The 26,069-nt window shown below is 37.3% G+C and overlaps 1 gene segment (V, D, J or C); it reads left to right on the top strand.

Annotated features, from left to right (window-relative positions):
• Positions 1–14,640: 14,640 nt before the first annotated feature.
• On the top strand, positions 14,641–15,265 carry LOC131405515 (T cell receptor alpha variable 10-like). The segment is given in 2 exon segments: positions 14,641–14,692; positions 14,907–15,265. Coding segments are annotated over 2 exon segments (411 nt in total).
• Positions 15,266–26,069: the final 10,804 nt, after the last annotated feature.

Below are 26,069 nucleotides of genomic sequence, written 5' to 3'. Positions count from 1 at the left end.
TAAGGCAAGAAAAAGAAACAAAAGACACACAGTTTGGAAAGGAGGAAGTGAGCCTAATTTTATTCACAGACAGCATAATTGTCTGGGTAGAAAATCCAAGGGAATCTATTAAAAAAGGTTACTAGAATGAATAAGTAAGTTTAACAAAGTCAAACATACACCTACCATATGATCCAGTTATTCCATGCCCAGGTATTGACCCAAGAGAAATGAAAGCATACATCTATAAAAAATCTTATACACAAATGTTCATAGCAGCTTCGTTTGTAACAGCCCCAAACTAGGACTAACCAAAATGTACATCAACGGGTGAATAGATAAACTGTTTTATATCTATATAATGGAATACTACTCAGCAACAAAAAGGAATGAACTGTTGATACTTATAAGACCACAGAAGAATCTCAAAATAATTACGCTGAGTGAAAGAAACCAGACAAAAAAGTACATATGATTCCATTTACAAAAAGTTATAAAATATGCAAATGAATTTATGACACAAGTGTTGCCTGGGAATGGGAGTGAGAGGTGAGGAGAGGGTTGAGAGAAGGATTATAAAGAGACATGAGGAAACTTTTGGGGTGATGTATACGTTTATTATCTTGATTGTGGTGATGGCTTCACAAGCATATACAAATGTCAAATCTGATAAAATTGTTCACTTTAAATGAGTGTAGTTTATGTTTATGAAAATTATACATTAATAAAGCCATTAAAAACCAAATTTAATAAATATCTTCCTTCAATGTTGTACAAGTCTCGTTGCGTGACTCAAATATTTATCTTTATTTTGTATGCAAAATACTTCTCTAGATTCTAATTGGCCTTTTAAACTACGTTTTTTTAATAGATAACTTTCTGCATCCATGTGCTGTATCATTTACTTTCAACTCAGCGTCATTGCAACTTATTTCGCATTCTCCTTGTCTATCAGAGTGGAAGTTTGTATCAGCTTTTCCAGAATTCTTTCTAGCATAGTTTTGTGCCAGGTTCTGACAATGTGATGTGGAAGGTGTAGGAGAAGAGAAGAGATACATGAACCAAAGCAGTATCCAGGCCCGAATTTCTTACTTATGTCCGCATCTGGGAGATATTCACACATTGACTCTGGACTCATGAAGACTCTTGATTTGAATCTGTGGAGAGTGAACTCCAGGAAACAGACTGAGCTAAGCTTCCATCTGTGTGTCTGGGGATAAATGTTTACAGGGCCTTACAGAAGATGTGTCCTTCTCCAGAACTTCATCCTCATAATGCTCAGAGGTTTTCTGTTTTGTTTTATAAAATGAATAGTCATAAAAAGGGAGCTAAAGAAGTGCTTGGTTTTGTTGCTGGAACTTCATAGAAAAAGACCAGTTTATTACAATTTGTGTAGTGGGGGGACATTTTCCCATGCTGATCCCAGAGCTTTCTCTCTCATCTTTGAGGACCATCTTGGTCTAGGACAGCTGTCACAAATGATATCTTCTAAACCAGTATCAGGCTGGCTGCAACAAAACCACCTGGGGAGCTTTGAAAAATGACAACTTAGTGGGTCTCAATCCTGGAAAATATGATTCATGAAGTTCATGGTGGGATCCCAGAGTCTGTAATTTACATCACTCACATTGATTCCATTATCATATCCATTGATTCCATTATCAGCTATTCTCTGAATATCAGCAGATATGTCTTTAACAATTTGAACAGCTGTGAAAGAAGAGTCCTAACTTTGTTTCAAGCTTTTGATGCAAATCCACATCTTCTGGGTTTCCTACCCTGTGGGGGAAAAATTATTTGATTAAAGTTTGGCACCAAAATTTGACAGATGGACAGTAACAGAAAGCATCCTTGAGGCTATGTCTCCATTTGAAGTATAGGGATAGTATTCATTGCCTGATCCACATAGGTTAACCATCTTATCCTGGAGTCTATGAAACAGTGGGAGAATAAGATATTGATCTCAGATCATTCTATAGGGATTGTGTAACTTCAGTTGTGATGTTTATTCTGTCTAGGATTCATACTTTTCACTTTTTAATGATTTTGAAATTCAGGAATATTTGACTATTGCTAAGATAGTGTGACTTTTTCTCCGAAAAAGCTTTTAATAAAAAGGTAACATTATTTAAACAATTAATATTACTGTATTTCAAGTAGTAGTGAATCCTCAGTCAAAGACTGTTTGTTCATTATTTTTTTTTAATTTAACAAACATTTAGTGAGCACATAATAAACGTCAGTCACAGTTCTGTATATTGGAGTACAGTGCTGAAAACTACAAAATCACTCAATAATGATGTAACTTCTTTTTACTTCCTTTATATTCAACCCCAAACCCTTTTATGAATTCTAATGACTTATAGGCTGGCCCACAATGAATACATGAGAATATGAAGTACTATATTAAAATGCTCAAGAAAATTGATATCTTTCTTCTCAGCTATAGAAATACCCTGGGACGCTCTGTTAAAGAACTTCCATGTCAGGTGGTGTCCTAAGAACAAAATAGACCTGGGAGGTTACGGTAGCTGTCAGATTTCTAAGCGCCACCTGAAAACTGGCATGTGCCTCATAAATAAAGTCAGAGATGAGAACATATTTCTGACTTGGGGAGGAGTCTAGGAAACATGCATCCATTTCAGTCTCTGTCCACCAGGGGGTGCAGCTTCCTAACACAAACTCATTTCCTGAGTGAAATGTAGGCTTTGATTTATCATTTCACTGTGACTTCAACATTTCTTCACATTAAGAATCAAGAACATTGTTTAGACAATTCTCCAGAGATGAACTCTGCTCCAGGCTTAGTGACAGTGGTACTCTCACTGCTTGGTAAGTAGAATGCCTCTTAAAATTTGGATTCTTTCTTCTGTTATGTCGGCAAAATCTTTAATCATAATTTTACCCCAGAACTTTATGCCCAAGGTGACACAGATCTCCTTTATTTTTCCCCAGGACAAACCTATGGAGACTCAGTGACCCAGATGGAAGGCCAAGTGACCCTCTCAGAAGGGACTTCCCTGACTATAAACTGTACTTATTCAGCCACAGGGTACCCCACTCTTTTCTGGTATGTTCAATATCCTGGAGAAGGTCCACAGCTCCTCCTGAGAGCAACCAAGGCCAATGAGAAGGGAAGCAACAAAGGTTTTGAAGCCACGTACAATCAAGAAACCACCTCCTTCCACTTGGAGAAAGACTCCATCCAAGACTCAGACTCCGCTGTGTACTACTGTGCCTTGAGTGACACAGTGACAGGAGCTGCAGGGGGAGCTGAGCACAAACTCTGAGCAGCAACAAGGGGCCTGGCTGCTGAGTGTCTCTGACTGTTTGATCCACTCTGGTTTCATCACAGTCTGTGGTTGTTGGTCCCTCAGTCTCTGGTTGATACGAAATCATACAAATGGCTAGAGCTTAAGAACAAGAAGTGAATCTTCCGCATACCTAATTATTCATTAGTGAAATTGAAAACAATCTGAAGCCAATAGCTCGTCCTTTAGGGCCAAAGTAATTTCGAAGTAAAACAACAGAAACAATGAAGTGGTCTCTTGCTCATCCTTACAGTCAAAATCCACCCCCACAAGTTGTTCTAGGCCATTCTTGTGGGTATTGCTGTGTCTTATAGTTACTTTTAGAGAGTCGAAGTGTTCCAAAGAAGGCAACAACCGCACAATATCTTCTTGATAGAGTATGGCAGGAGAGATGATAGGAGAGATACAGCCTCAAAAAAACCACGGTTCTTAATAGAGAAAGAAGGAAAGAGAAGAAAGGAGAAGGAAGAGAATCTCATACATAATCGAACAAGGGAAAGAAAGGAAAGGGATATTTATCCTAGTTTCTTTTCTAGTAACAGAAGCTAGGCATGGGCTGATATTCAAAAAGAAAGGGAGGGCAGAAACATAAGTGAAGAAATGACTCATGTCTAAATCATGCTCAGTGCCCCTCTTCTTATTCCTGGCCAGTACACAGGTATGTTGGCTTTCTTACAACAAGGCTTCCAAGTGAGATAGTTTTGCAGTGCTAATGGAAGATTAAGCATACATATTCATCCCTGTATCTCCTCAAACCCTGTTAAAAAGATAGTAAAGAAATTGAAAAGGGCATAAACCCACAAAGAGAACAGAAAAGGAGATGACAGTAGACAGTGACATCAACAAAATTTTAGAGGGTGAGCAGTATATGGAGAAATGAAAACTTGCATAGAAGACCAAATAAAGAAGAATCCTGGATCTAGTTTGAGAAGCCAACAAGAGCAACACAATGTGTGCCGTACCCTTGTGGAAGCGTTTACCCATCAGAAACAACAGTTACCCTTGAATAATTGAGGTAGATGATGCTGTGTGTGTGTCTGTGTTGGCGTGTTTTGAGGACATTTGGGGGGGGGGAGTGGAGGATGAAAATAGAAGGACTGAATGAGAAAATATATAATAACAGACCACCCGTATTCTCTACCAGTGCCCCTATAACAAGCAATGATTACTTCTCAAACCCAGCAGAAAATTGGAAGTTAGTCATTGATGAACTGAGGAAAGCACATAAAAAAGCAAAAAAAAAGTCAAAATAATTACTGTAGAAAAATATAATAAATAAGTATTAACTTCAGGGGAAATAAAATATTATTCAAGAAAGGAACATACTCATAGTACTCTATATGGTTCAATCAAATTGTCTTCTAGATGGTTTACTAATAGATACCACCAGTGTGGTGCTTGGGCAGAACACCTATTTTTCCCAAACCTTGTATATTACTAAGGTTTTTAACTTTTGCTTATCAGTTAAGCTTTCTTTTATTTTTAATAATATCTTTTATTATGAATGAAATGGTGCTTCATTTCACATATTTGAAAACCATTTGCATTTTTTCTGTAAATTGTCCATTCATATGTCTACCCAATTCCTACTGCATTATTGTCCTTTAAATATAGATTTTAAAGAAGAGTCTATATATTAATAAAATTGTCATATGACTGTCACATATATGTGTTTTTTAAAAAATGTTATCATTATCCTTTTGAGTTTATTTGTGGTTGTTTTTTTGCCATGCAGAATTTAAAAAATAGCATGTAGTAAATTTATCAAAATTTTCTTTTATGGATTCTGAGTTGTACATCCTATGTAAAAATCCATAGCACTCTAAAATAATAAAATTTTATCTCGTATTTTCTTTATTTTCTCTCAGATTATTTTTATCCTTAAATATTTAACCTGGATTTCTGTGTTTGCGTGTGTGCGTGTGTAAGAAGTGAGGTTGAAGTTCAAAGCTTTCTATTTTCCTTAACTTTTGTTTGTTTGTTTGTTTATTTTGAGGCAGCTACCCAGGTTCAACATCCAATCTTGAATAACTTATTTTTCTTCATTGCTTTTAAATGTTATCTTTGTTTTTTCCATTTTTTTTCATTTTTCCTTGTTAAGATTTTCAACCTAGGCATTGTTTTTTCAACCAAATTTACACTTTAATATTAGTGGTTCTCCATGCCATTAGCTTACTAGATATGTAAAGAATATAGATCCAGCCAACCCCAGGCCCATGCTAGAAATAAATACAGAGAAAATGATCTGAATGACAGAGATGCCATTAGGGAAGGAGGGAGAGATAAACCCACTCCATTATTTCACAAGACGTGGAGTGAGGTGTCACCTCAGGAGATGTGAACTATCTGCTTGTTTTCCTAACTCTGTCAGTTGTTTTGGATTGAGGAGACCCAGACGCAGTAGCTGACACATGCTCACAAATGGTCCACGTGAGAATGGGAAGGAGACAACCCACTTTGGAGAACAAGTGCAACTTTGCATCTTCTGTGTTCTCCTTGAAGAGGAGAAATTAAATAATCAAGTCTCGAGTTTAGAGTAAGGAAGAGTCCCAACTATTTGAAATGCTTTAAAATCTGCTGCTGACTCAGTGTTTTAGATCCTGTCATCGCTTTGGAGGAAAATTTTTGAATTTTTTCTGTTACTACATATGCTTCTTCGTGAAGTTTGTAAAAATCCTTTGTAGTAACAATCATTGCCTCTCTTGAGGGTGTTGTTGAGAATTGATTATATTTCAAACATAGTGCCCTTAATTTAAGCAGAATGGGTGTGGACAATTCTGTTGTCTGAGATTCTCTTTTTCCCCCCACTCCTCTCCCTCTCTCTCTCTCTTCCCCCTCTCTCCTTTAAGCTCTCTTTCTCTTGAATTTGCTGGACTGATTCTGTGTCTTTGTCCTTCCCTGAAGTAAGCGTCTCTGAGGGATCAACCATTTCTTTAGGCCACGATATCATCACCATCAACACTTAAAAATCACCTTATTGTGGTGCTGGCCTGGTGGTGCAAGTGGTTATGTGTGCACGCTCCGCTGCAGCGGCCTGGGGTTCACAGGTTCAGATCCCAGGCACGCACTGACGCACTGCTTGGCGAGCCATGTTGTGGCGGCCTCCCATATAAAGTGAAGGAAGATGGGCATGGATGTTAGCCCAGGTCCAGTCTTCCTCAGCAAAAAAAGAGGAGGATTGGCAGATGTTAGTACAGGGCTGATCTCCTCACAAAAAAAAAAAAAAAAAAAAAAAAAAATCACCTTATTGTGAAATATAACAGGTTCACAAAGGTATATAAAATCTACAAACAATGAATCTATATTATTTAGGTGCATACAAATTTAAGACTATGATGTTTTTGGATATGAAATCTCTTTATTACTTTTTAAAAACTCTCTATATTACTCAGTGTTCTCCAGAGAAACAGAACCAGTAGGGTCAATAAGACGTGTGTGTGTGGAGGGGGCGTGGAGACAGAGACAGAGATTTTAGGAATTAGCTCATATGAATGTGGGGACTGAAAAGTCCAAATTCTGCAAGGCAGGCGGGCAGGCTGGAGACCCAGGGAAGAGTTAATATTGCAGCTCGTGTCCAAAGGCAGTCTGGAGGTGGAATCCTTCTGCCTCCATGACCTTAATATATTTGTCTTAAGACCCTCAACTGATTGGATGAGCCCCACTCAAATTATGGAGAGTAACCAGCTTTATTCAAAGTTTACTGATTTAAATGTTAATCTCATCTGAAAAATACCTTCACAGTGACTTCTAAATTGATGTTTGACCAAATATCTGGGTACCATGGCCTAGCCAAGTGGACACATAAAATTAACCATCACACCTTCTTCATCTCTAGTAATTCTATTCTGAAAGCCTCGTTTGTTTTATACAGAAATAATACACCAGCTTTCTTTTGTTAAGTGTTTGCATGGTATATCATTTTCCATTCTTTTGATTTCTACCTCTCTGTGCACCATATCTCAAATTTTCAATAAATTCTCATATAGCCCCACTCTCAACAGTTCATTGGCTTCCTTTCTTACTGAGAAAGTACAAGTAATAAGAAGAGAATTTTCACAAGCTTCTAAACTTACTACTTATCAGCATCTGTGCTCAAATATTCTTCCTTTCCTCTTATTAGATAGTAATTCCCTGAAAGCAGAAAATCTGCTTATCCTCAACACATATAACCATAGCTGGCAAACAGTAGGCATATAAAAACTGGTGAATTACAAGTGAATAACAAAAATACCACTACATGTACCAGAACAAAAAATTACCATTAATTCATTCAATAAAAATTTGTGTGCCTATTTCTTGGCAGGCCCTATTCTAGAAACTGAGGATATAGTAGAGAATAGAGCAGATAAAAATTTCTGTCCTAAGAGCTTATATTTCAGTGGAGGGCTAGGTCCAAACTATTACTACCATAGGCCCTTTACATGCACCATTTCCTTTGTTTTTGAATTTTTCCAGGTTTGTTGATACCTAATTGACAAATAAAAGTTGTCTATATTTAAAGTGTATGACATGATGTTTTGATATACGTCTACTTGTGAAATGATTATCACAGTAAAGCTAATTAACATATCCATCACCTCACATAGTTACTTTTTCTTGTGATGAGAACACTTAAGATCTACTCTCTTAGCAAATTTCAAGTATTCAATACAGTATCATTAACTACAGTCACCATGCTGTACGTTAGATCTGCAGAACTTACTCATCCTGCATAACTGACACTTTGCACCCTTTGACCAATATCTCCCCATTTTCCCCACCCCCAAGCCACCCTGCAACCACCTCTCTACTCTCTGCTTCTATGAATTCAGCTTTTTTAGATTGCTCATATTTGTGATTTCATGCACTATTTGTCTTTCTGTGTTTGGCTTATTTCACTTACCGTAATGTCCTTCAGGTCCACCCATCTTGTTGCAAATAGTAGGATTTCATCTGTCTAGCGACATGTAGATTGTTTCCATATATTGGTTACTGTGAATTATGCTCCAACGTTTCCTGTGCTAGGCAGAAGCTTTTTAGTTTGACACAATCCCACTTGTTTATTTTTGCTTTTGTTGTCCATGCCTTTTGGGTGATATCCAAAAAATTATTACCCAGACTAATGTCAAGAAGATTTTTCTATGCGTTTTCTTCTAGTAGTTTCACAATTTCATGTCTTATTTTTGTCTTTAATCCATTTTCAGTTGATTTTAGTATAAGGTGTGAGATAAGGTTCAAATTTCATTCTTTTTTTTTTGTGTGTGAGGAAGATCAGCCCTGAGCTAACATCCGTGCTAATCCTCCTCTTTTTGCTGAAGAAGACCGGCTCTGAGCTAACATCTATTGCCAATCCTCCTTCTTTTTTTTCCCCCAAGGCCCCAGTAGATAGTTGTATGTCATAGTTGCACATCCTTCTAGTTACTTCATGCAGGACGTGGCCTCACTATGGCCGGAGAAGTGGTGCGTCGGTGCGCGCCCGGATGGGAACCAGGGCCGCCGGTAGAGGAGCGCGTGCACATAACCCCTAAGCCATGGGGCTGGCCCCCAATTTCATTCTTATGTATGGTGGATATGCAGTTTTTCCAATGCTGTCTATTGAAGTGACTATCATTTTCCCCTTGGAAATGAAGACTATTCTTTCCCCATTGTATCAAAGATCAATTGACCATAAATGCATGGATCTCTTTCTGCACTCTCTGATCTGTTCCACTGGTTCATGTGTCTGTTTTTATGCCGGTACTACACTGTTTTAACTATGATAGCTCTGTAGTATATTTTGAAATCAGGAAATGTAATACCTCAAACTTTGTTCTTCTTGCTCAAGATTGCTTTGGTTATTTGTGGTCTTTTGTGGTTCCATAAAGATTTTAGGATTGTTTTTTCTATTTTCTTCAAAAATGCCATTGAGATTTTGATAAGGATTGCGTTGAATCTGTAGTTTGCATGGGGAAGTAGGAAAATTTTAACAATATTAATTCTTCCAATCCAAGAACACAGGATATTTTTCCACTTGTTTGTGTCTTCTTCAATTTCTTTCATCAATGTTTTATAGTTTTCAGTGTATGAATCTTTCACATTCTTGGTTAAATTTATCCTAAATATTTTATTGTTTTTGAAGTTGGTTTAAATGAGATTGCTTTCTTAATTTCCTTTTCTGATAGTTCGTTGTTAGTGTATATAGAAATACAACTCATTTCTGTACGTTGATTTTGCACCCTGCCAATTTCCTAATGTCATTCATTAGTTCAAAGAGATTTTTTGGTGGAGTGTTTAGGGTTTTCTATATATAAGATCATGTCATCTGCAAATAGATACAATTTTACTCTTCCTTTCCTATTTGGATGTCTTATTTCTTTTTCTTGCCTGATTGCTCTGGCTAGGATTTCTAGTACTATGCTGAATATAAGTGATGAGAGTGGGCATCCTTACCTTGTTCCTGATCTTAGAGAAACAGCTTTCAGCTTTTCACCATTCAGTGTGATGTTATCTGTGGGCTTGTCATTGTGTTGCGGTACATTCTTTCTATACCTAATTTGTTGAGATCCTCTATCATGGAAGGATTTTTTTTGTCACATGCTTTTTCTACATGACCATGTGATTTTTATCTTTCATTTTGTTAATGTGGTATATGACATTTATTGGTTTGTGTATTTTGAACCGTTTTTGCCTCCCAGGGATAAATCTCACTTGAGCATGGTATATGATCCCTTTAATGTGCTTTTGAATTCAGCTTGATCTTTATTTTGTTGAGGAGTTCGCATCTATATTCACCAGAGTTATTGGTCTGTAATGTTGTTTTCTTGTGATGTCTTTGTCTGGCTTTGCTATCAAGATAATGTTGGTCTCTTAAAATGAGTTTGGAAGTGTTCCCTCCTCTTCAACTTTCGGGAAGAGTTTGGAAAGGATTGCTAATTCTTTTAAAAATGTTGGTAGAACTCACCAATGGAGCCATCTAGTCTTGGGTTTTTCTTTGTTGGAGGTTTTTCATTACTGAATGAATTCCTTACTTGTTACTGGTCTGTTCAGATTTTTTCTTTCTTCTTGGATCAGTTTTGGTAGGTATGTTTCTAGGAATTTATCCATTTCTTCTAGGTAATCCAATTTGTTGGTGTATAATTTTCTTAGTAATCTCTTATGATGTTTTCTATTTTTTGTAATATCACTTGTAATGTCCCCTCTTTAATTTTTAATTTTATACATTTGAGTCTTATATAATTTTTTCTTCATCTAGCTAAAGGTTAGTTAATTTTATCTTTTCAAAACCATGCTCTTAGTTTTGTTGTTCTTCTCTATTGTTTTTCTAGGCTCTATTTTATTTATTTCTTTTCTAATCTTTGTTATCTCCTTCCTTCTGCTAACTTTGGGCTTACTTTGTTCTTCTTTTTCTAGTTTGTTGAGGTGTAAAGAAAGGTCATTTATTTGATATCTTTCTTTTTTCTTAAAATAGGCATTTATCGCTATAAACTTTTCTCTTGAAAATACTTTTGCTGCATCCTATAAGTTTTGGTAGGTTATTTTTACATTTTTATTTGTGTCAATATTATTATTTGATTTCTTCTTTGACTCATTGGTTGTTTAGTAATGTGTCTTTTAACTTCTGTATATTTGTGAATTTTCCAGTTTTCTTCCTGTTATTGATTTCCAGTTTCATACCATTGTGGTCAGAAAAGATACTTGCTATGTTTTCAATCTTTTAAAATTGGCTGACTTATTTTGTGACCTAACATGATCTATCCTAGAGAATGTTCAGTGTGCAGTTGAGAACAACGTGTGTTCTTATCCTGTTGGATGGACTGTTCTCTATTTGTTAGATCCATTTGGTCTGTAGTGATGTTCAACTCTGCTATATCTTTATGGCTTTACTGTCTGGATGATCTGTCGACCATTAAAAGTGGGGTGCTAAAGTCTCCTACAATTATTGTACTGCTGTCTATTTCTCCTTTTAGATCTATTAATTATTTTCTGTATGAGAGGCTTTGATGTTGGTGCATATTTATTTATAATTGTTGAATTGACTCTTTTATTATTTCATAATGACTTTTTGTCTCTTTTGACAGTTTTCGACTTACAATCTATTTGGTCTGATATAAGAATAACCTCTCCTGCTCTTTTTTGGTTATGATTTGTGTAGAATATCTTTTTTCCAACCCTTAACTCTCTGCCTATGTGTGTCCTTAAAGCTAAAGTGAGCCTCTTGCAGTTAGCACATAAGTGGATCTTGTTTTTTTAATCCATTCAGTCACTCTATGTTTTCAGAGTGGGTATTTTGTCCATTGGGACAATATTGGGAATTTAGTCCATTTACATTTAAATTAATCATTGAAAGGTTAGGACTTATTGTTGCCATTTTGTTAATTGTTTTATAATGTTTCATAATTCCTTTGTTCCTCTCTTACTGTCTTCCTTTGTAATTGGATTCTTTTTTGTAGTGGTATGATTTGCTTCCTTTCTTTTTGTATTTTGTCTACTTTTTATAGGTTTTTTATTTTTGTTTACCATGAGGCTTACATAAAACACCTTATAGTTATAACAACCTATTTTATGCTGATAGCAACTTTGTTTGCATATAACAAGTCTACACTATTACTTCTCTCCTCTACATGCTTTATGTTACTGATGTCACATTTACATCTTTTTATGTTGTATATCTGTTAACAAATTATTGTACTTATAGTTATTCATAATACTTTCATCTTTTAAGTTTTATATTAGAATTAAGTGATTCATGCATCACCATTACAGTATTAGAGTATTCTGAATTTGACTATATATTTACCTTTACAAGTGACTATTACACTTTTTATGTTTTCTTCTTGCTAATTAATGTCACTTTGTTTCAGACTGAAGAACTGTCTTTATCATTTATTGTAAGGCAGATCTAGTGGTGATGAACTCTTTCAGTTTTTCTTTGTCTGGGAAAGTCTTTACCTCTCCTTCATTTCTGAAGGACAGCTCTGCTGGGTATAGTATGCTTGGTTGTCAGTTTTTCTTTTTCAGCACTTTGAATGTATCCTCTCACTATTTCTTGGCCTGTAAGATTTCTGCTGAGTAATCTTCTGACAGTTCTATGGGTGCTCCCTTGCATGGATTGAGGGAGTGATGCATGTAATGAGTAATTTCTCTTACCAAGTTCGGAATTATCTCTGTCTTTGACTTTTGACAGTTTGATTATAATAGCTGTCAGTGTGCATCACTTTAAAATCAACCTAGTTAGGACTCTTCGGGTTTCATGTATCTGGATGTCCATTTCTGTCCCCAGATTTGGGATGTTTTCCATCGTTATTTCTCTAAATAGGCTTTTTGTCCCTTTCTGTCTTTCTTCTCCTTCTAGGACTCCCATGATGTGTATATTTGGTCTCATAAGTCCTGTAGTCTTTCTTCACTGTTTTTTGTTCTTTTTTCTTTTGTTCCTCTGACTGGATAATTTCAAATGACTTTTCTTCAAGTTCACTGACTTTTATTCTGCTTGGTTAAGTCTGATTTCTAACCCTCTAGGAAAAGTTTTCAGTTCAACATTGCATTCTTCAGCTTCAGTATTTCTGTGTGGTTCCTATTTATTACTTCTATGTCTTTGTTGAACTTCTCACTTTGTTCATGTATTTTTTTCCTGATTTTCTTTAGTTGTCCATCTGTGTTCTTTTGTAATTCATTGAGCTTCTTTAAGATGACCATTTTTAATTCTTTGTGAGGCAATTCACAGATTTCCATTTCTTTCAGTTGGTTACTGAAGATTTATTTTCTTCCTTTGATTGTATCATATTTTTTTGATTCTTTATGCTCCTTGTAGGTTTGCTTTGTTGTTTGAGCGTGTGAAGAATCAGCTATCTCTCCCAGTCTTTGTGGTCCGATTTTGACTGGGAGAGACCTTCAATGGTCAGCAGGGCTCAACATGAGACAAGATAGATACCAACCCCTCAGGGAGTGCACTGAAAGGCTGGTCAAGGCCCCCTTTGCTTCCTACCCTCTCTTTTGGAAGAAACAGCTCAGTTCTGTGCTTTTTACAAATCTTGCAGAACAGTGCCAGCTATAATACCATGTGCCCTTTTTCTTTGTTGCTCGCCGTCTCAGAGGACAAACTCTGCCAGTCATTCAGTGCTAACTATGAGATTGAGTAGAAACTGGCTCCACAGAGGGTGCTTTGAATTATTGGGCATAAGGACCCCTTCAATTTCTTCTCTTCCTTGTGGAGATAAAACCTCGCTTCTGCACCTATTCCCAACCTTACAGAGCAGTGCTGACTGTACAATGATGCCCTCCCATTTCCTGCATTCTTAGTTGTCCCAAGGGACCAGGATCTGCTGGTTATTCAGCACTTGGTCTGAGGCAGGATAGAAAGCAGTTACACAGAAGGCACTTTGAAATGCTGGCGATAAGGCCCTCTTTGCTTCCTTCCCTCCCTCTGGAGGAAAAATCTCAGTTCTGCTCTTCCAACCTCACAGAGCAGCACTGGCTGTAAGGGGACGCCCTCCCCTTTCCTTTGTTCCTTACTGTCTCAAGGGATTGGGCTTTGCATATCCTTCAGTGCTCATTATGAGGTGAGACAGAAATCAGCCCCACAGAGGGTGTCCTGAGAGGATAGGGGGCCAGGTGCATTCTCCAATCTCACTCCCTGCCCCCTCCCCCTTACCCCCTTCTCATGGGAGAAATCACAGGCCTAGGCTACCTTCTTGGTACTGAGCTAAACTGATTTGGTGGGGGGACTGATGTGGGTAAAGTGAAATTACTCTTCTTATCTGTATAAGTGTGACTGCTCTCAGTTTGTGTTCCTCTGGGGTGCTTTTATTTCTTAGCTGGATTCTGAATTTATGTTCAAGGTATTTTGGTACTCATAGCATTGTTAAATCTGTGTTTCTATGTAAGAAAGAGAGTTAGGACTTTCTATTCCACTCTCTTGCTAACAGCCTGCATCATGTCTTTTAAATCTTTCAAAAATGGTCAGGTAAGTGTTAGTGCACCTATCTTGAAATCAGAAAGCTGAGGCTTGACTGTCCTATCTAATTTCACACACAGCTACAATTCAGACAGAGGTCTTCAAACACGTTTTTAAGTACTAATTTACTGTGCTTATACAGACATATAGGGGCTGATATTCTACATCATGTTGCAAACAGTGAGGAGGAAACCTAGCAAGAAGCTTCATCAGAGGTTTTGAGGATCTGTGGCTCTGACCCCAAGGTGGCAGTGTTTGCATGGGCCCTGCCTGTAAGTACGATTGTGTATAGGATAGCAAAATCTGTTTTCTGATTGACTGGGCATGTGTTGTCTGATTGGCTGGGCGTACACTCTGAGAATCCTTCTGTTCAATGTTAAAAAAAAAAAAGATGTAGAATAGACAAGCCAGCTTTTGAGGGCAGCCCAGGACAGAAGAAGAATGGAGAAGCATCCGAGAACTTCCTTGGTGGTTTTGTGGCTTCATTTTTGTTGTAAGTTAATGAAGAGTTTTAGTTACATTGACACAGGAAGTCCAGGGAACAATTTTTTAGGATTTTCAGCAAAGGTGTATTGTATTGGGGGTAGGCAAGGGAAGAATTTTATAACTCACCTGGGATTCATTGTGGAGAGAGGGAAGGGATGCAAATTAGAAAGTGTTAAGAATGCATGATCTATCTCTAAAATCTCACTTTGCTTTCTGTATAGGGGTGAGTGGCAAAAACCAAGTGGAACAGAGTCCTCCATCCCTGATCATCCTTGAGGGAGAGAACTGCACATTTCAATGCAATTACACAGTGAGCCCCTTTAACAACTTAAGGTGGTACAAACAGGACACTGGGAGAGGTCCTGTTTCCCTGATAACCATGACTTACAGTGATAGCAAAAAGTCAAATGGAATGTACACAGCAACTCTGGATACAACTACCAAGCACAGCTCCCTGCACATCACAGCTGCCCAGCTCAGTGATCCAGCCTTCTACATCTGTGTGGTGGGTGCACTGTGTTCCCCAGGCACTTGCAGCCAGTACATAAACCTGCACCTGGAGGTTGTCAAGGAGGCTTAGGAGGTGAAGCAGGAGCATTACTTTTTATGTTGTATGTAATTTCACAAGTGAGCTAGTATGTCTCGGACATGGTTAAGTTTTAACTTAAGCCTATATGTCTATATAACATAGAGATATCCTCACTTGGCACATAAAGTTAACTGCTACATTTGGCTATTCCCAAGGGTAAGACTGTCATGTTGCATTCCTATTGCTGAGTAGATGATAATTTTGATTGAAAGGGAGAGATCATCTCTGTCTGGAGTCCAATCACCAGTAGAATGTCGACTAAGTGGAAAAACAACCAGTTGATGGGGTTGATGACAATATCTGATAAATTTCTTTCCCCCTGAAAGGTTTTTAGTCCTCATTTAATGGCTGTTCAAGTTCTCAGAAAGCATTCTGTGAGGTGACATCTGCTTTACCACTTTATCCATGCTCCACATCAAGACACCTTTCCAGATGTTGCACCAACTCTTCTATTGCCTTCCACAACTGCTCCTTTGGAGAACATCACTGCTCAGACTGTTACACCAGCATGACACTGGCAGGCACACTCACTCTGAGGCAGCAGGACATCTGTCCCAGGCTCTTCAACTATTGGTATTCTAGAAAAGAGACTTAAGGGACAGAATGCCTATATGCTACATGTAGTCCTAGATTGCACAAATTAACTGTGATACTCTTTCACGGGACAATTAGAGAAATTTAAGTATGGTTTGAGTATTAGATGAGATAAACATTTATTTGAAAGGCAGATATCAACTGAGAAAAACAGGAAGGATATATACTAAAGTATTAAAAATGGTCATCTCTGGGTCGTACAAACATGATATTTTTATTTTTGTTTCTTTCTTTGTTTGTATTTCTAATTTTCTGTAGTTTACAAGCTCTGCTTATGTCAAAACAAAGGTCATTAAAAAACTAAGACTTTTGGTTTCTGTTCTGCATGTAAGGAGCTTTGGAGTCACCACTCTGTCCTCACAACAAACAAAAAAGTAAACAGAATGAAAAATCAACAACTGTTCTTGGATTTGTAGAGGGGGAGGACACAGGACAAAAGACAGCAAAAACAAGGAGTCACAGCTTTCTGGAGCAGAGAGTCATGAGTAGAAACTGCAGCAGGAACCAGTGCTGGAGTAGGAAGAGTTGAGCTGTAATTGGTGAATTGCTGGTGGCTCAGTGTGGACGAGTCTGAGAGTTAAAATCTCCAGGGGACACAGTCATAGGGGCACCCCACAATATTGTGAGATTTACCTCCAGGAGATCAATTAGGTGCCCACAGTAAATATTGGAGAAAAATCCTCTAATGTTTCTGGTAAGGGAGTGGGGTAGGAACTATTTTGAAATGCACCAGAACACCTATCCTTAACAAGGCCTGCCCTTAGGGGAAACAGGTTAACTAGCACCTAACCTGCTGGAGTATTGTCAGAGCCTAACTGACCTGGGGGGAGGGAAATACCCAACTCCAGCCAGTTTGAGCCATTCTGTCTCTCCTGGGGGAGGAGAAAAAACAGAGAAATGCTTTTGAAGTTCACAGTTCAGAGGTACAGGCTCAGTGAAAGACTGAGCCTTATACATAGGATCCTGGAACACTTCCCTTCCCCCCACACCTCACCACCACATTGCTAAAGGCTATTTCAGCATCTCCTTGTACCCAGTACATCATGTCTAGGTATCAAAAAAAAATTACAAGGCACACCAAAATGCAAAAAATACAGTTTGAAGAGACAAAGCAAGCACCAACCAGACGTGACAGAGATGTTGGAATCATCGGATCAGGAATTTAAAACAACTAATGCTAAGGTCCCTAACGGATAAAGTAGGCATCATGCAAGAACAGATGGGCAATGTCAGTAGAGAGATGGAAATTCTAAGAAAGAACCAAAAAGAAATGCAAGAGATCGAAAACACTAACAGAAATGAAGAATGCTTTTTATGGGCTTATTAGTAAACTGGAAGTAGCTGAGGAAAGAATGTCTAAGCTTGAGGATATCTCAATAGAAACCTCCAAAACTGAAAAGAAAAGAGAACAAAGACTGGAAAAAAATAGAACAGAATATACAAGGATGAGGAACAACTAAAGAGGTGTAACATACGCTTAATGGGAATACCAGAAGGAGAAGAAAGGGAGAAAGGAACAGAAGAAATATTTGAAACAGTAATGACTGATTATTTCTCCAATTTAGTATCAGACACCAAACCACAGATCCAGGAAGCTTAGAGAACACCAAGAAGAATAAATGCCAAAAAACTACACCTAGGCATATCATTTTCAAACACAGAAAAGCAAAAGTATCCAAAAAATCCTGAATTAAGCTAGAGGGAAAAAAAAACCCTATCTGTAGGGAACAAAGATAAGAATTACAACTGACTTCTTTTAGAAACCATGTAAGCAAGAACAGAGTTGAGTGGAATATTTAAAGTTTTGAGAGAAAAAAAAAACACCAACCCCAAATTCTGTACTTTGTGAAATCATCCTTCAAAAGTGAGGGAGAAATAAAGACTTTCTCAGGAAAACAAAAATTGAGGCAATTTGTTGCCAATAGACTTGCCTTGCAAGAGTTATTAAAAGAAGTTCCTTAGAAAGATGGAAAATAATATAGGTCAGAAACCGGGATTGACTTAAAGTAAGGAAGAGCGTCAAAGAAAGAATAAGTGAAAGTAAAATAAAAACTTTTATTTTTCTTATTCCTAATTGTTCTAATAGACACACATTGAATTTGTTCATTATACAATTATTTACTAAACATGAGGTAAGTGAAAAAACAGACCAATGCAGACACCAAAAGACCTTCCCTTATGAGGCTTGAATCTAGATTTGTCTGTGGTGTTCACTTTCTTTTACAGGAATATACTGTTAAGTTTGTTTTCTGATGTAGACATTTCCCTTGCTTGCAATCAGTGACTAGCAGGTTTTGTGTTGTGATTAAAGGCATAGACATTGAAGTCCTGAACTACTAAATGATGTGACTTGGATAAAATTACTTAAACTTAGAGCATCTACATTTAAGCATCTATAATAGCATATAAGTCATCACATAGTTATAAAGATTAAATTAAGTTAAATTAATTAAATGAGTGGATGGCATTAGTAGAAAATAATTTTTCAACTAATAGTGGTTATTTTTGGATATAGATGGAATGAGGCAGTGAAGATAATTCAAGAAAAAAAACAAGAAAATTATGAGTATAGATCAAAGCTTAAGTCTCCACTCTCCCACTACTGATTATGTTGTTTTGTTATGGTTATGACTGGGAGTCTTCCTTTATTCCACATTGACCTTATCCTATCCAATTATCTGAACAGACGGTATGGCTTTCTTCTTTTTTTCTTTCCTTCTTCCTTCCTTCCTTCCTTCCTTCCTTCCTTCCTTCCTTCCTTCCTTCCTTCCTTCCTTCCTTCCTTCCTTCCTTCCTTCCTTCCTTCTGTGAGGAAGATCAGCCCTGAGCTAGCATCCATGCTAATCCTCCTCTTTTTGCTGAGGAAGACCGGCTGAGCTAACATCTATTGCCAATCCTCCTCCTTTTTTTTCCCCAAAGCCCCAGTAGATAGTTGTATGTCATAGTTGCACATCTTTCTAGTTGCTGTATGTGGGACATGGCCTCAGCATGGCTGGAGAAGCGGTGCATCAGTCCGTGCGCGCCCGGGATCTGAACCCGGGCCGCCAGTAGCGGAGCACGCGCACTTAACCGCTAAGCCACGGGGCCAGCCCTCTTATTGATTTCTTTATCTCATAGGTGTTATGCACAGAAAAATAATAATTTCTTGCTTCTGGTATATTTTAATGTAAATTGTAAGATGAATCCACACAAGCTTCATGGAGTAGGGCTCAGATATAAGATCATTATTCTGAACTACAGTGTCAATAATTAGATTCCTACATAGAAGCTCATTTAGCAGGTTTCTGCATGGAGAACAGAGAAAAGAACCTCTGTATGTTTTCCTTGGGGGAGGGATGCTTTTTAGTTATTCAATTTATAACTTGTACATGGTATATGCTCAAGAATTTTATAGAAGAAAAAAGGAAAGAGAACAATCTAGAGAACAAACGATAGGTGTAGCTCTCCAACCAATCTGCATGTGGTCCTGACATGGTCCTCTTTCCATGTTATCTCTTCAGAGAGCAGGAGTAGCTGAGTGAATATGTGCACAGGGGAATGGATCTAATTTCTGGTTGGCTGAGGAGTCTCTCAGTGTCCTGGGACAATAGAAGTATGAATATGAACTCAGATAAAGAAGTTATTTGGCTTGGTAGTGCCTGAGGGCTCTCAGACTCCAATCTGAGTTCTCGTGAGTCGAATGAGAGAAAAATGGAGAAGTCCTTAGGAATTTCATTCATCATCATCTTTTGGCAGCTATGCTGTGAGTTGGTGGATTTTGGAGATATGAATAAAAAGAACAGATCCTAGTAATCTTCTCCATAAATCTGAAAGTTATAGAAGAGTGGTTAGAGCTACCATGCTCACCTAGGGGGATTGTAAAAAGTAAATATATTCTTTCAAAAAAGAGTCAGCATTAATAAATCTCCTTTGTCTGTGGTTCTCTGTTTAAACAAGCATAAGCAGCCCATATACATTGGAGCAGAGTCCTTCATTCCTGACTATCCAGGAAAGAGCACATATCATTCTTAGTTGTATTTATCAAAAGGAAACAATTTACTACTTCTATTGGTTCAGGCAGGATCCTGGGAAGGTACTTGTACCTTTGACTTTAATTCAATCAATCCAGAAAGAGCAGGCAGACAAAAATTTGAAGGAACTGCTTGGAAAAGAGAAGTTCTGTAGTGTTTTGTGTATCCCAGCCTCTCATCCTGGAGATTCAGCCTCCTACTTTCGTGCTTCGCCCCACAGTGTTCTCCAAGCACCTGCCGTCTGTACCACAACCCTGCAGCTGGGCTCTTGACACATGTGTAGCCTTGTGGGTGAGAGTGAAGGCGTTTTCTTTATTTATGGAGGGAATTTTCTTTATAGTCTCTATCTCCAAACAGAAGTGAAGGAAAAGATCTCCCTTATTTGATGAATCTGAACTTATATTGCATTAAATTTCCTTTTGTTGCTGTTGAATTTTCATTCCTCAATTCAAATGATAGTCATTCTGGTCCTGTTTGCCCAGTGATTCCCTTCCATTGCTGTACCCTTCACTGTACGAGGGCAACCCCTTCATGGCTCTGGTTCCCAGTCCTCGAAGCAAGTTTTCATCAAGCTATACCCTCACCAGCAGCATTTTACTCATTTGTTCATAATCTTCATAATATTTTCTATATCTTGTACCACTTAAAACATTATTTACTAATTTAATGTTAAATTGACTTCTATATGAAATATACTTTAAAAGTAACCATGTAAAATATTATCCTTGTTTTAAGTGATACTATCTGTGAAAGCATATATTTGATGTGCTTCTTATATTTATTTCTATTACAAACTAAAACAGCATCATATGCGTAGGAATTAAAAAGTTCATCTATGTACTGCCTAACATACCTCATGTATCAATCACACTTTAGGAAATACTGATTTAGCCCATGCCCTTCACTTAATAGATGAAAGAATTAGGCTCTAAAGGCCTTGCATGACTTACTGAAAGCATAATTTATGGCAAAATTGAAACTAGGAATAAGACCCAGACATTCTGACCTCTTGTCAATTTTTTTTTTATTTTTATTTTTTGTTTATTGCAGTAACATTGGTTTATAACATTGTATAAATTTCAGGTATACATCATTATACTTCTATTTCTGCATAGATTACATCATGTTCACCACCCAAATACTAATTACAACCCGTCACCACACACATGTACCAAATTATCCCATTCACCCTCCTCCCTACGCCCTACCCCTCTGGTAACCACCAATCCAATCTCTGTCTTTATGTGTTTGTTTGTTGTTGTTATTATCTACTACCTAATGAAGGAAATCATACGGTATTTGACCTTCTCTCTCTGACTTATTTCACTTTGCATAATGCCCTCAATGTCCATCCATGTTGTCACAAATGGCTGACTTTCATTGTTTCTTATGGCTGAGTAGTATTCCATTGTGTATATATACCACATCTTCTTTATCCATTCGTCCGTTGATGGGCACTTAGGTTGCTTCCAAGTCTTGGCTATTGTGAATAACGCTGCAATGAACACAGGGGTGCATGTATCTTTATGCACTTGTGTTTTCAAGTTCTTTGGATAAATACCCAGCAGTGGAATACCTGGATTATATGGTAGTTCTATCCTTGATTTTTTGAAGAATCTCCATACTGTTTTCCATAGTGGCTGCACCAGTTTACACTCCCACCAGCAGTGTATGAGAGTTCTCTTCTCTCCACATACTCTCCAACACATGTTGTTTCCTGTCTTGTTAATTATAGCCATTCTGACGGGGGTGAGGTGATATCTCATTGTAGTTTTAATTTGCCTTTCCCTGATAGTTAATGATTTTGAACATCTTTTCATGTGTCTGTTGGCCATCTGTATATTTTCTTTGGAGAAATGTCTGTTCAGGTCCTTTGCCCATTTTTTAATTGGGTTGGTAGTTTTTTTGTTGTTGAGATGCATGAGTTCTTTGTATATTTTGGAGATTAAGCCCTTATCAGATGTATGGTTTGCAAATATCTTCTCCCAATTGTTAGGTTGTCTTTTCGTTTTGTTGATCGTTTCCTTTGTTGTGCAGAAGCTTTTTAGTTTGATGTAGTCCCATTTGTTTATTTTTTCCTTTGTTTCTCTTGCCTGGTCAGACATGGTGCTTGAAAATATGTTGCTAAGACCGATGTCGAAGAGCGTAATGCCTATGTTTTCTTCTAGAAGTTTCATAGTTTCAGGTCTTACATTCAAGTCTTTAATCTATTTTGAGTTAATTTTTGTATATGGTGTAAGGTAAGGGTCTACTCATTTTTTTGCGTGTGTCTATCCAGTTTTCCCAACACCATTTGTTGAAGAGACTTTCTTTTCTCCATTGTATGTTCTTGGCTCCTTTGTCAAAGATTAGCTGTCCATAGATGTGTGGGTTTATTTCTGGGCTTTCGATTCTATTCCATTGATCTGTGTGTCTGTTTTTGTGCCAGTACCATGCCGTTTTGATTACTATATGTTTGTAGTATATTTTGAAATCAGGGAGTGTGATACCTCCAGCTTTGTTCTTTTTTCTCAAGATTCCTTTAGCTATTCGGGGTCTTTTGTTGTTCCATATACATTTTAGGATTCTTTGCTCTATTTCTGTGAAAAGTGTTGTTGGAACTTTGATAGGGATTGCATTGAATCTATAGATGGCTTTAGGAAGTATGCGCATCTTAACTATGTTAATTCTTCCAATCCAAGAGCACAGAATATCTTTCCATTTCTTTGTGTCTTCTTCAATTTCTTTCAGCAATGTTTTATAGTTTTCCATGTACAGCTCTTTCACCTCTTTGGTTAAGTTTATTCCTAGGTATTTTATTCTTTTTGTTGCAATTGTAAATGGGATGGTATTCTAAATTTCTCTTTCTGCTACTTCGTTGTTAGTGTATAGAAATGCAACGGATTTTTGTATGTTGATTTTGTATCCTGCAACTTTACCATATTCGGTTATTACTTCTAAAAGTTTTCTGGTGGATTCTTTAGGGTTTTCTATATATAAAATCATGTCATCTGCAAATAGTGACAGTTTCACTTCTTCCTTTCCAATTTGGATCCCTTTTATTTCTTTCTCTTGCCTGATTGCTCTGGCTAGGACTTCCAGTGCTATGTTAAACAGGAGTGGTGACAGTGGGCATCCTTGTCTGGTTCCTGTTCTTAGAGGGATGGTTTTCAGTTTTTCGCCATTGAGGATGATATTAGCTGTGGGTTTCTCATATATGGTCTTTATTATGTTGAGGTACTTTCCTTCTATACCCATTTTATTCAGAGTTTTTATCATAAATGGATGCTGTATCTTGTCAAATGCTTTCTCTGCATCTATTGAGATGATCATGTGATTTTTATTCTTCATTTTATTAATGTGGTGTATCACGTTGTTTGATTTGCGAATGTTAAACCATCCCTGCATCCCTGGAATAAATCCCACTTGATCATGGTGTATAATCTTTTTAACGTATTGTTGTAGGTGATTTGCTAGTATTTTGTTGAGGATTTTTGCATCGATGTTCATCAGTGATATTGGCCTGTAATTTTCTTTTTTTGTGTTGTCCTTGTCTGGTTTTGGTATCAGGGTAATGTCGGCTTCATAGAATGAGTTAGGGAGCTTCCCCCGATCCTCAATTTTTTGGAAGAGTTTGAGAAGGATAGGTATTAAGTCTTCTTTGAATGTTTGGTAGAATTCATCAGGGAAGCTGTCTGGTCCTGGACTTTTATTTTTGGGGAGGTTTGCGATTACTGTTTCGATCTTCTTACTGGTGATTGGTCTATTCAAATTCTCTACTTCTTCTTGATCCAGTTTTGAAAGGTTGTATAATTCTAAGAATGTATCCATTTCTTCCAGGTTGTCGAATTGGTTGGCATGTAGCTTTTCATAGTATTCTCTTATAATCTTTTGTATTTCTGAGGTGTCTGCTGTAATTTCTCCTCTTTCATTTCTGATTTTACTTATATGTGCCTTCTCTCTTTTTTTCTTGGTGAATCTAGCTAAAGGTTTGTCAATTTTGTTTACCTTTTCAAAGAACCAGCTCTTGGTTGTATTAATTTTTTCTGTTGCTTTTTTAGTCTCTGTTTCATTTATTTCTGCTCTGATTTTTATTATTTCCCTTCTTCTACTGATTTTGGGTTTTGTTTGTTCTTCTTTTTCCAGTTCCTTTAGGTTCATTGTTAGATTGTTTATTTGAGATTTTTCTTGTTTGTTGAGATAGGCCTGTATTGCTATAAACTTCCCTCTTAGAATCACTTTTGCTGTATCCCATAAATTCTGGCATGTCGTATTTTCATTTTCATTTGTCTCCAGGTATTTTTTGATTTCTTCTTTGATTTCTTTGTTGACCCAGTCGTTGTTCAGTAGCATTTTGTTTAATTTCCACCTATTTGTGGCTTTTCTGATTTTCTTCCTATAGTTGACTTCTAGTTTCATACCGTTGTTGTCAATAAGGATGCTTGGTATTATTTCAATCTTCTTAAATTTATGGAGACTTGTTTTGTGGCCTAATATGTGATCAATCCTGGAGAATGTTGTATGTGCATTTGAAAAGAACGTGTATTCTTCGGTTTTTGGATGGAATGCTCTGTATATATCTACTAGATCCATCTGTTCTAGTGTGTCATTTAAGGCCAATGTTTCCTTATTGATCTTCTGTTTGGATGATCTATCCGTTGGTGTAAGTGGAGTGTTAAAGTCCCCTACTATTATTGTGTTACTGTCTATTTCTGTTTTTATGTCTGATAATAAATGCTTTATATATTTAGGTGCCCCTACATTGGGTGCGTAGATATTTACAAGTGTTATATCCTCTTGTTGGATTGTTCCCTTGATCATTATGTAATGCCCTTCTTTGTCTCTTTTTACAGTTTTTGTTTTAAAGTCTATTTTGTCTGATATGAGTACTGTTACCCCAGCTTTCTTTTCATTGCCATTTGCATGGAGTATATTTTCCATACCTTCACTTTCAGTTTGTGAGGGTCTTTAGGTCTGAAGTGTGTCTCTTGTATGCAGCATATATATGGGTCTTGTTTTTTTATCCAGTCAGCCAACATATGCCTTTTAATTGGAGCATTTAAAGTAGCTATTGATAAGTATGTACTTACTGCCATTTTTTAACTTTTTTCTTCTCAGTGATTTAGTAGTCCTTCTCTGTTCCTTTCTTCTTCTATACAGAATTGATGGTCTCTTTAGTTTGACCTCTGTCTGAAAGCTCTACTCTTTAACTCCATTTTTCCCTCCTTTTATGTTTTTGATATCATATCTAACCACTTTCTACCCTCTTATCATGGAAATAGATACTTTTTCCTATTTGTGGTCTTCTCTTTTCCCCTTAAATCAGTCCCTTTAACATTTCTTGTAGCACTGGTTTCTTGGTGACAAACCTTTAATTTTTGCTTTTCTGGGAAATTTTTGATCTCTCCTTCCATTTTGAATGATAACCTTGCTGGGTAGAGTATTCTTGGCTGTAAGTTTTTTCCTTTTAGCACTTTAAATATATCATGCCATTCTCTTCTAGCCTGTAAGGTTTCTGCTGAGAAGTCAGCTGATAGTCTTATGGGGTTTCCTTTGTATGTAACTTGACTTTCTCTTGCGGCTTTTAGGATTCTCTCTTTATCTTTAATTCTGGACATTTTGATTATGGTGTGTCTTGGTGTGGGCCTTTATGGGTTTATCTTGTTTGGGGCTCTCTGTGCTTCCTGTACTTGGATGTCTGTTTCCTCCCTTAGGTTAGGGAAGTTTTCATCTATTATTTCTTGAAATAGATTCTCTGCCCCTTTGTCTCACTCTTCTCCTTCCGGGACACCTATAACACGGATGTTAGTGTGGTTGATGTTGTCCCAGAGGTCCCTTAGACTGTCCTCACTCTTTTTAATTCTTTTCTCTTTTACCTGTTCAGCTTGGGTAATTTCTTCTAGTCTTTCGTCCAGCTCACAGATCCGTTCTTCTGTATCCTCTACTCTGCTTTTGAGTCCCTCTAGTGAATTTTTCATTTCCAGTATTGTATTCTTCATTTCTGATTGGTTCTTTTTTATATTTTCCATTTCTTTGTTGACATTCCCACTGAGATCATCTAGTCTTCTCCCCAGATCAGTGAACATCCTTAACACTCTTTGTTTGAACTCTCTGTTGGGTAGGTTGTTCATTTCTGTTTCACTTAGTTCCTTTTCTGGGGTTTTGTCCTGTTCCCTTACTTGGAATGTATTCCTTTGCATCCTCATTTTGCC

The sequence above is a fragment of the Diceros bicornis genome, chromosome 5 (assembly GCF_020826845.1).
Source record: "Diceros bicornis minor isolate mBicDic1 chromosome 5, mDicBic1.mat.cur, whole genome shotgun sequence".
Lineage (NCBI taxonomy): Eukaryota > Metazoa > Chordata > Mammalia > Perissodactyla > Rhinocerotidae > Diceros > Diceros bicornis.
The sequence above is the reverse complement of the archived record's forward strand: the minus strand, read 5'-3'. Positions and strand labels throughout refer to the sequence as shown.